The sequence below is a fragment of the Lasioglossum baleicum genome, chromosome 10 (genome assembly GCF_051020765.1).
Source record: "Lasioglossum baleicum chromosome 10, iyLasBale1, whole genome shotgun sequence".
In the NCBI taxonomy this organism is placed as follows: domain Eukaryota; kingdom Metazoa; phylum Arthropoda; class Insecta; order Hymenoptera; family Halictidae; genus Lasioglossum; species Lasioglossum baleicum.
In genome coordinates this window covers 6992813-7003714 of record NC_134938.1, presented here as the reverse complement: position 1 = coordinate 7003714, position 10902 = coordinate 6992813, and the positions used below count along the sequence as shown (strand labels likewise).

At 47.1% G+C, this 10902-nt stretch overlaps 1 protein-coding gene and 1 long non-coding RNA gene across 4 annotated transcripts in view; one reads left to right on the top strand and one right to left on the bottom strand.

Annotated features, from left to right (window-relative positions):
• Positions 1–5588, bottom strand: part of LOC143212624 (uncharacterized) — a 27971-nt gene extending 22383 nt beyond the window's left edge. For both annotated transcript variants that reach the window (XR_013009732.1, XR_013009731.1), the window contains exon 1: positions 45–5588. This is a non-coding gene — a long non-coding RNA (uncharacterized LOC143212624). The remainder of the gene's footprint in view (positions 1–44) is intronic.
• The window catches only part of LOC143212607 (uncharacterized), a 41234-nt gene that overhangs the window by 27836 nt on the left and 2496 nt on the right, over positions 1–10902 (top strand). Inside the window, exons 2-6 of one of the 2 annotated variants that reach the window (XM_076431548.1) lie at positions 729–1165; positions 2958–3120; positions 4057–4197; positions 4981–5105; positions 5212–10902. In XM_076431548.1, coding sequence (XP_076287663.1) covers positions 808–1165; positions 2958–3120; positions 4057–4197; positions 4981–5105; positions 5212–10902 — 6478 coding nt within the window. In that variant the 5' untranslated portion in view covers positions 729–807. The remainder of the gene's footprint in view (positions 1–728; positions 1166–2957; positions 3121–4056; positions 4198–4980; positions 5106–5211) is intronic. The other variant, XM_076431549.1, reaches the window with a different exon arrangement.

The window sequence follows — 10902 nt, the reverse complement described above, 5'->3', positions numbered from 1 at the left end:
CTTCAGCTGAATCACCCTGTATAAAGTTGAGTAAAAGAACCTACAGCCGAACGAGAAACTCGCGCGTTGACTATACGCTGAATTTCCGGATCATGGCGCAGGCGGTTCACTTGTAGAAAAAGAAAAACGAAGATCGCCTTACGTCAAGTTTCACCAACGATAAATTACATACCACGTGAAATCGGTCACCGAGAACTTAGCCAATCAACAATGAAACAGAAACTTCGGAATGATGTTTCCAATGCGTTCGAACACTGTGATCGGCGTTCGTTCTAATTGCTGCAAAATTGTGGTTCTGCAATCGCCAGGGAAAAAGTAAAACTGCGGGTCCCTTGAGAAAATATGGTCTTTCTTTATCCACTTTCATTGTCGGAGAAAATGAAAATTTATTTTAAATATTTTTAGTAATCATTAGACTGCGTTGAACTGTTGAAACTGTTGAAAAATGTCGATATATGATTTCTTCTCTATTAAAATCAATCAAGGAAGCAATAACATTCAATTCAGTTTCTATTTTTATTTTGCATAGAGATCCGCAGTCTAGTAATCATTTAAGAATTAATTTAATTGAATAGCATTGTGAAAGATATTTGAATAGATTTGACAAAGTGAAGTGAAAGTTTGTACCTTTGGTATCAGGGGTTATTAAAATGAATACATATATCTCGAATGAAATAATAGAATGAAATGTTCTGTGAAATGAAATATAATGAAAACGTTTGTTGCAGAATCGAGACGCATGAGAGTCGATCGCGGGCCAGTACTGTCAGGTGAGGGCCCAGCAGCTTCCGGCGACGCAATCGTAAGATGTCGATGGCCGATGGTATGGACAATCCGGCGTTCGCCAGCGAAGAAGACTCCGCTACCGAGCCGAAGGTGGATGGTGGCCAGCAACAAGTGACCTTGGACCAGGATCAAAAGTCCGCGTCGGAGAGCACTCCGGTGGAAAATGGCCACCAACGTTCGTTCGTGTCGCAGCATTACGTGGAGCCCGGAAGAACCAGTCCGGACCCCCATTACAAGACAGAAACGAAAATCGAGCTGCCCGAAACTAACGACAAGACCGTCGTCGAACCGAAGATGAACGGGGTCCACGGGAACGGGAACGGGAACAACAATGACGCGAGCTTCCTTAACAATAGCGTGACAAGCGTTCAGATGAACGGTAAGTTTATTGGAACAACCCGTCAACGGGAATTAACGGGGATTAATGGAATCAATGGGCTACATAAAGCTCAAAAAAATAAGAGCAATTTAAATTAGAAACTCACGAAGAAATAAATTATACTTGGTACTCGAGTTAATTTCGGATACTGAACAGATACTATTTAATATTAATATTAATTTGACATTTTTAAACGTTCAAAAGCAAGATTGTGTAAGATTGGGTCTATAATGGTCCGCAGCACCGTAGGTTACCGATTTTGCGAGCATAGCCAAGCATGGCTCTAATAACGAGCATTAAACGAAAGTTAAACGGGCCTATTATCTTCTATTTTATAACGCGTTCGCAGAAATTCTTCGAGTAGCATAATGTACAAATAAGGGGCAGAAAAATGTTGCGCTTTACGTAAGAAACCGGCCGCAAACATTTGCAGTGAAAATTCTTCGAAGCAAAAAACTCTTCGTCGTCGCATTTATCGCAACTTTCTTCTCTCTTTCTCCCTCTCTCGAGATACTTCATGTTGCAGAAACAGTGCGGGCTGCTGCGTGATGTAAAACATAACTGCAACCGGCCAGACTGTCTGCACCGTGGTTTCCGATAGACTGAGACAAATGATCGTGACGAATTGCGTAAACCCACGTTCATTTGCGTTCGATGAATAAAAAATCTTGCAGAGTTACACAAAAATTGACATGAGTCGGTTAGGACGCTTCTTTAGTTAATTAATAAAACAGTAGATTTTGTCGCGCCAGGCAGTTGCCGCTGAATGAAAAGGACACGTCTGAATGCGCATATGATTCGAAAGCCAAGCGGAACGTGTAGAAATAACATAGTCGTTGCTGAAATCTGCGCCGATCGCACGATTTTACCAGATATGATCGAGACGAGCCGAACTTTCGATCGTTAATTACTACCACCACCAAACCGCCAAGAAAAAGTCGTTCGAGGTCGGTGAAACGCAGAAAGTGTGTGGACGGCCCTCCGCGCGATGGTCAACCTTAAAAAATACTCTTACGGTCGTGACAATCGTCGCACAATCTTTTTCCAAAAACGTTACTCTTTTATATTCTAATTTCAATCTATATAAATTAATAATAATTCGTACGACGAATATTGCCACGGACAATCACAATTATAATTTAGACAGACGTTGGGATGCACGGTTTAAGCATCAAAGATTAATGGAAAAATTACAGGCTACGTTCACATTGACGAAACGTGCTAAATAGGCGCAAGTAAGTAATACGTAGTTCTAGCGGCGGTTCGTGATGCACGGTAATTGAATTCTAATGCTTCCAAGCTACATATTTCACATTACATAACAAGGTCGAAAAACCAACATGCTTGAGGATAGATTCTGCTTGAGAAACGTTACGTGCACGATCTCTTTATAGATCTGCGATGGAGTAACGAGTGCATTGTTCTATTTCGTTTTGGTATCGTAAACAACCCTTTGGAAGAGACGTTTTAGGACAGATTTCTAAAAGAAATTCACTTCTTTAAGCAGTGGCAATTTTTTAAAATTTAAATTCTTTTACAAAACTGTGCAGAGAAACATTTAGGGAATCTAAAATTCCGTGTACCCAGTTACATATGTAGAAAGTGGAGTGCGAGTAATTGAAGGTTAATAGACTAGTGTCGAATACTGAGATTACCGGTTTCTCAGTATCTAGCCAGTCGAGGGTAAGAATCTGCGTGCCCTTTGCCGTTTCGAGCGGCACGAGGGGGCCGAATCGATTAATTTATGCAAGGAACGAGTTGCGAAGGTTAACGATTTCCCGTTTGTTCGTAGACACTGGGAAAAAGGAGCAAATCGAGGCCGTGAACTTGGAGCTTGTCTCGATGAGGCCCTACGCGGGCACCAATCAAACCAAGGGTCAAGAAGCCTGCGAAGTACCAGCTGATCCCTACGAAGAGTACTTCGTGCCGGTGAACGAGCATCGGAAGTACATCAGGTAACGAATCGACGATTTTCCACGTAACTCGGAACTCGCCTGTGTGTTCTTCTGGCTGTTTGTTAACATCGAATTAACTGTCCATTGTTCACCAGCCCGGCGGGCGTAAGATTGGGTTTTCGGCAGGGAAACACTGTGAATACCGAGGACCCTGTTCAAGTTAACAAACCATTCGACGGTTTTGTAAAAGCCTTCCACGAATTTCGCAACGCTCGAGTATTCCGTTCGACGATTTGCATAGGATTGTGGACAGTTCGTTCGTTTCTGAATCGGCAAACGATCCAATTTACGCTCCGGCTGTAACCAGTGTCGCCAGAGATAGGGTCGTAGAAGTACAAGTCTTAATCTGGCGACACTGTGGGCGAAATGCGAATGCGAAGGGGAGAAAAAAAATGGCGGACAGAAGCGGAACGGACGAAGGTCCTCAGACATTACGAGATACATTCACCGATGGAAGAGTTTGCGACACGAATGTGTCACAATGTTCCATAGGAAAATGCGCGAGTGACCGTCTGTTGCAAAAATGACCGTCTTTCATCAACCTGTGCGTACGCTCGAGGTAGAAATAAAACTTTGCGTCAACCTCGAACCGTTTCGCAATGCGACTCGGGTTCAGCGGTTTCGAACACTCCACGATAGCGTTAGCGGGCATCTCACTAGAAAACGGCCGAACCGAATCTGTCAGATTATTCTACAACTGTCGAGTAGTGTAGCGTAGTCGTCCAGATATTTTTTGTTTTGCTTGCCTTCGACACCTCAGATCCAAGAAACCACTCGATTGTAGAAATTGACAATCGAGCTGTACAGTGTACGGTGTAGCTACGGTTAGATTGCCATACATCATCGCTGCCGATCGGAAAAACAAATCACCATTACCCCGTGTGCCCAGCTCAGTAGAGTGTTAGACGGTGTTTTCTGTTGTCACGGTACACCTAGCAGGGGTCCCGAGGCCGAGGTTGAAACAACCGTGGCTGGAGTGCGTTTTGATTTGGGCCCCGGCGTCGGCCGCGAGGGACTCAGCCTGAGAGACCCCGCCGCCGGACTGGTCGACTATTCCCACTGGCTGACAGCCCTCAGGTACTTGAAGGATGCTTTCGCGGATGAGCAAAGAAAAGGGAGAGGAGGCTGCTCGATCGACGAACGGTGGATGCGCACGATCGCGAAACTAACCCGCTGTGCTTCTCGCTGGTGTATTTTTTTTATTGTGTTGGTCTCGATTGTACGGCTGAGCCTGATGTCTGACGATGGAATGCAAACATCTCACGATTTCCTATCACGATTTATTCGCACCGTGATGACATTATATCCGTTAGACACACGTGAACACGTGGAGAAGGAACTTTTCTTTATCTTTTTTTTTGTCATACCCACGAACATGTCTCGTCCGTGAACGGCCCCTAGAAACGGAGATAGGTTCGCACATCCCCCGTAGCCTCTACACAAGGTGAACAGATACTCGGGCAAGATAATGAAACGTTCACAACATCCATGAAGCAGACATCCCCACCCCTCCACACATAGACACTGGTCACAAGCATTCTGTAAATGGTACCATCCGCTTCGGTCCGATATTTTGTTATTACTCGGCAAACCTCGATAAACTTGCGGCATAGGGTGCAACATGTGAGATCATGCGTGAAGAACGTTAGATGAAACGATTAGATGTTCACGTTGCAAGGTCTTAGATTGGTATCTGTTCGTCTAGGAAAGCTTCTAATCCCATGACTGACCGCTGAAGAACGACTCTGATATTCACAAGCACAGTGCTGTACAAAATATGCTTATTTTTGGGTCCAGGATGAGGGTGAACAGACCTGAACGATGACGTTTTTGCTGATTACGTGTCACCTTATGTTACAGGGGTGAGAAACTGTACGTGACGAAGGACAAACGATCCAGAAGCTCGTATTGGAGAAGGATGGCCTGCTGGGGTTGCGGTTTACTGGTTCTGCTGGTGGCCGTCATCATTGCCATTTTAGCTGCGAGTAAGAACGACATTCACATTTACATTTCCAATTCTTTCTTTGATCCGAAAGATCCATGAAATTTTTCCGGAGTTAATGAAATTCAAGTAAATCAATTTTGTTGCAGCTGGCGTAATTTTGACGCAAGAAGCCTCGGAGCCGTTGGAGAACCTACAGCAAACTAACTCTCGACAGTTCGGCGACGTCCGAACCGCCGGAAGCCAAGAATATATGAAAGATCCACCATCTAGTCCGCCGCCTGATACTTCGAGCATCCCGCCTTGGCAAACGACAGACGAAACCTTGTATAAAAATGTTCCGAGCGCTCTGGAGGGTTTGATGCAACTCGACGAATTTCGCTGGAACGACGAGTTCCAGGATCACAAGTCTAGAATGTACAGGCAAGTCTCCTCCGAGATAGAGGAGCAGCTGACAAAAATGCTGCATCCGGGAGACAACGAGACTGTAGTGAAAGTGTACAGCATAAACAGGCAGGGACACGTGAAGTTTAGAATAAGTTATCCCCCGCGGCCGATGCCCGAAGAAACGCAACGGAGCATCGAGGAATCGTTGCAGAAGAACGGCAACATGATCGGACAGTATCATCTGAACCGATTGGCAGTGAACAATCTACCCGACGAATGTCAGATCGAAAATTATGGTTGCTCTGATAACTGCGAGTACAACTATTCCAATGGTATGTTCGTGTGCACCTGTGATCCCGGGAAAACGTTGGACAGCAGTGGAAAGCGTTGCGTAGACAGGAACGATTTAAGCAACGTCGAGATGGACGACGAAGTGCCGGAAACCAGCACCGAAGTGGTTCACTCTTACGGTGAAGGAAGGAGCAGAGGGCCAGGAAGCGTGTTCGAGCCTAGACGCCCCGATGATTGGGATCATTCCGAGCACAGCACAGAATCTGTACATTTCAACCACTCTGACATGCATCATCATTCTCACGATTCCTCTGAGCCAGAACCTGCGGCGGAACCTTCGGCTGAACCTTCGGCTGAACCAGAACCTGCAGCCGAACCAGAGCCTTCAGCTGAACCAGAGCCTTCAGCTGAACCAGAGCCTGCGGCTGAACCAGAACCTTCAGCAGAACCAGAAACTTCAGCTGAACCAGAACCTTCAGGTGAACCAGAACCTGCGGCTGAACCAGAGCCTGCAGCTGAGCCAGAACCTTCAGCACAACCAGAACCTTCAGCTGAACCAGAACCTGCGGCTGAACCAGAACCTTCGGCTGAACCAGAACCTGCGGCTGAACCAGAACCTTCAGCTGAACCAGAACCTGCGGCTGAACCAGAACCTTCAGGTGAACCAGAACCTGCGGCTGAACCAGAACCTTCAGCTGAATCAGAACCTTCAGCAGAGCCAGAACCTTCAGCTGAACCAGAACCTGCGGCTGAACCAGAACCTGCGGCTGAACCGGAGCCTGCAGCCGAACCAGATCCTGCAGCCAAAACTGGAAAAGATGAGGCCTCTGAAGAACAAGAAGCTTCGGTAAAACCGGAACCTTCGGCCGAACCGGGTTCACAGCCAGACCATTCAGCGGAGCTCGCACCTGCATCAGAACCAGAACCTTCAGCTGAACCGGAGCCTTCAGCTGAACCAGAGCCTACGTCAGAACCAGAACCCACGTCATTCACAGAGCCAGAACCTTCGACAAAGCCCGAGCCATCTACTGAACCTGTACCCGCAGCTGAACCAGGAGCTGTAATTGAGTCAACATCATCCGCAGAGCCAGAACCTTCAGCAAACCCCGAGCCAGAACCTTCGGCAGAACCGGAACCGTCAGCTGAACCAACTGCAGAGCCACAACCTCCTGCAGATCCCAATCCCACAATTCAACCACAACTATCCATCGAGACAGAAACCTCTACCGAAGCAAACCCCTCAGCCGAACCAGTGCCCTCCTTCGAACCTGATTCTGTCACTGACCCGAAACTTTTGAACGATGACCCTGCAGAATCTAGAACGACCACTGTGCCATCCATAACAGAGACTGCAACAAATATAGGATCTCAGCGAGATAACGATGAAGAATTGCCTAGAACAGAATCCTCTGTCGAATCGACGTCCAATAAAGTTGATTTAAACACTGACGCACCTTCCACCGAACCTTCAGTAGTGGCTACAACCGTGATGCACGGAGATGAAGGTTCTACAAATATGGAACCAGAATTCACGACAGTCCCGGCATTCGAAGAAATCACGAGCAAAGAAATGACTACTGAACAGATTATAAGCGACGACACACCTTCGCCAGTGATACCTTTAATGGCGGACAACGTCCAGGATAAGACCTTGAGTCGTTCGTTCCCTGATAGTTATACTGATGCAATTACACCAGACATTGACACCACGATGAAAGCGATGCATAATGAAAATAAAATGACAACGATGAGTCCTATAGATGAAGTTACCGAATACACTACGATGAGGACAGATGATGGAGAATCAGGAAACACAGAACCTCTGTCAGATCCTAGATCGTTATCGACTTCTAAACCCACAATTACTGAGATGGAATCTACTACAGACTCGAATTCAGAAACTGAGACAACGTCTGTTCCCGTAGAACTCACCTCTGAGAATGCAACCGAGTTCAATTCTATGGTAGATAATAGAACTACCGAAACTCCAGAGCAAACTAACTCGCAGAATACCTCGGCAATTGAATTCTCTACTTCGCAATCCAGCACGAATCTGCACGACACGAATGTGATCGAGCACATGCCTACAACTGTCTTCCCGAAGTTGCCAAAGAATTTTGGTCAGAATGTAGAACCCCTGCTAGAGCCGCTGAAGAATGAGACGGAAGAACACATCATGGTTATACCGAAGGAGGAGCACATCGAGGCGCAAGATCCTCACGCGATTATTCCGCAGCTGACCCCTGAAGAGAGTATCAAACCCGTGAATGTGTCCGAAGTCAGCACGTTGGAAGACAAAGTTGAATCCTCGACCGAGGGGTTCAAAACAGTTTTGAATCACTCGACCAGTCATCCGAGCGAGAACGTTGTGTCTGCTGGCGAGCTGGTTCGTTCTGAGGACAATTTGGATCATTCTACGAGCCATCCATTGCATCCTGTTGTGTACCCTGAGAACTCGGTTGATCATGGTCTCGTTGCCACCGAGAAGCCCGACGTAGTGTATGACAAGCATACCGGCGACATGTCTCCTTTCTTACCAGACGTTCAGAAGGAGAAGGAAGTGAAGAAAGCGCCCAGATTGGACAAGGATGAGCAAGACGGACCGAATCCTTTCGACGGCCACGTAGAAGACGTGGTCACGGATAAGCCTATGCTGGATCATAGCACCACCGAACGAAATATAAACGGAACAGACTTGAAAGATTCCGTGAACGACGTGAACAAACCATCCGTTGACGAAGACGAAAGCAACAAAGTGAACAACACAGAATCGGATCGAGAAGATTCGATAAAAGCAACATCCCCTTCAGATGTTCCTAAAGTAAAAGACACTGAAACTCAAAATGGCTTGAACGCTTACGATGTTATTGACAAACCTGTGAACGACAATACCGATGTAGATCATTCTATAGAAAACGAGGAAGCTCTGAAGGTGGTGCCGTTGGAAGAACAATTCCAAAAAACGACCAAGTCTGACACGAATCAGGACAAGCCTGAAGACTCGGCAGAATCTACGACAACTTCGAAAGTTGCATACAATAATTATTCGGAGGAATCAACCGCGAACAACGTGACGACTACTTTGGAGAAGCCCGAGGAGAACGCCGTGGAGGATCAATACAATGACATCAACGACGACAGGGAGATCACCAAAGATAAAGGAGTCGATAGACTGCTAAATAATATAAATTCTGTAGAAGGCAATGGAAAGAAGTCGTCGAAGCTAACAGATACTCAAATGAACATTCCCACAAACAATACTGAAGTATTATCGACTACTGTTGGCAGCGTCGCCGAGAAACACGTGGAGGATGCTAAGATGACCACGCAAATACCAGTGTTGCCGATGGAGATACAGCAGGAGATGTCCACGACTGAGAAAATTGACAGCACAACGGTGACTGAAGAGACTCCTCGAAAGGACAATGAGACGGACGCGAACGCTGCGCATATTGGTTCGGAGAAGGAAGACGTCACGACGACCCAGGTCCCGACCACCCACATGAACTCGATGGAAACAAAAACCACAGCTCAGGTGCCGATACTACCAGAAGAACTGCAGACCACAGAGAGCGAGCCGGTGTTGACCACCTCGACAGTGCAGCCGGATACCGAGAAAAAGTTGAATGACGGGGAGAACGTGCAACAATCAATATCAGCGAGCAACGAAACGAATAAATCTAACAAAACTGAGGATTCGATGAACACCTCGGAAGAACACGATAACAAGAACGACCTCGTAGCCAGCGCGCTCGAGCACTTAGGTGGCAGGAAGATCGATGATGTCAGGCCACAACTGGACAGTCCGAATGCAAATGAAACTGACAAGGAGAACGTGACCGTCCCAATTACCACGAGCATTGAGGATGAATCAATGCTGAACGAAACAGTAACGGATAATCCAATGATGATAGAGGAACGTGCGAATTCAACCGAAAATACTACTTCCAAAATGGCGAGCAGCACGACAGAGGATATAAGACCGGTCACCGAGATTCTCGAGGACGACACGCCTGCAGACTTCGGTTACAGAACATTGTTCATCACCACGACTCCGAAAACCGTGTTGCCTGACTTGGACGTGGGGGAACTATCCGAGGAAGACTTGAGGGTGATTCCGCTGGAGAAAAGTTTAGAGGTGAAGAAGAAATCAGTGGACAAGAAGGTGGTTGATAAATACAAGTACAAGAAGGAGAAAGAGCTGAATCTGGAGACAAGTCGAGAAGAGAACGCGGTGACTGATGTTCCGGATCCTGTAACGATACCATTAACAGAAATCCCTCATCACGTGACTGAAAGGATTCCAGATCGAGCGGCTGACGCGGACACCTCGAAGGAAGATGCAGCGATATCGAAGCTGAAGATAACGGAGACCACTAGCGGATCGAATCAGACAGCATCGAAAGATTCTGAAGGGGAGAATCCTAATAGCGGAACTGGCGCGGTAGAATACAGCACCAAGAAGTACCTAAGCTTTATCCCCGTTTCTGAAGAGATCAACGAGCCGGAGCCAGTTACGGAGCCCTACATATATTATCGTCGACCGAACCTAGCGAACTTTACCACGGTAGCTCCATTGGCAGCCGGTGAATCATCGAGCGAAGGTCGTCCCGTAATTGACTTGGTGAAAATGGCCGAGTCGAATGACACAAAAGCAAACGAGACAGATGGTTCGCAGGCTGCAATCGTTCCGAGCCAATCACCTGTTACCTCATTTGCGCAGGAAGCAGACGTAAGCCAGGTTTCGAAAGGACAAACCGCGGACACAACAATCCCGCCTACCGCGCCAACCAAATTGCCGGATATAACTATACCGTCCACAACTAACAGCCACATCGACGTTTCTTTCTTGAACCTGCCTCCAAACGTCGTGTTCTCCAAGTGTACCGCCGGCCAGTTCCAGTGTGTGAACGGGACGTCCAGGGACGGCGCGTATTGCGTCAAGCTATCCGTGAAATGCGACTCCGAGAACGATTGCTCCGACGGCTCCGACGAGCTCAATTGCGTGGAACAAGGCTGCCCTGGAAATTTCCAGTGCGCCAGCGGTCAATGTCTAAAGAGGGACCTCGTCTGTAACAAGATCCTCGACTGCGACGACGGCAGCGACGAGAAAAACTGTGATAAATGGGAATGTCTGTCCGATGAATTCCGGTGTCCCAGCG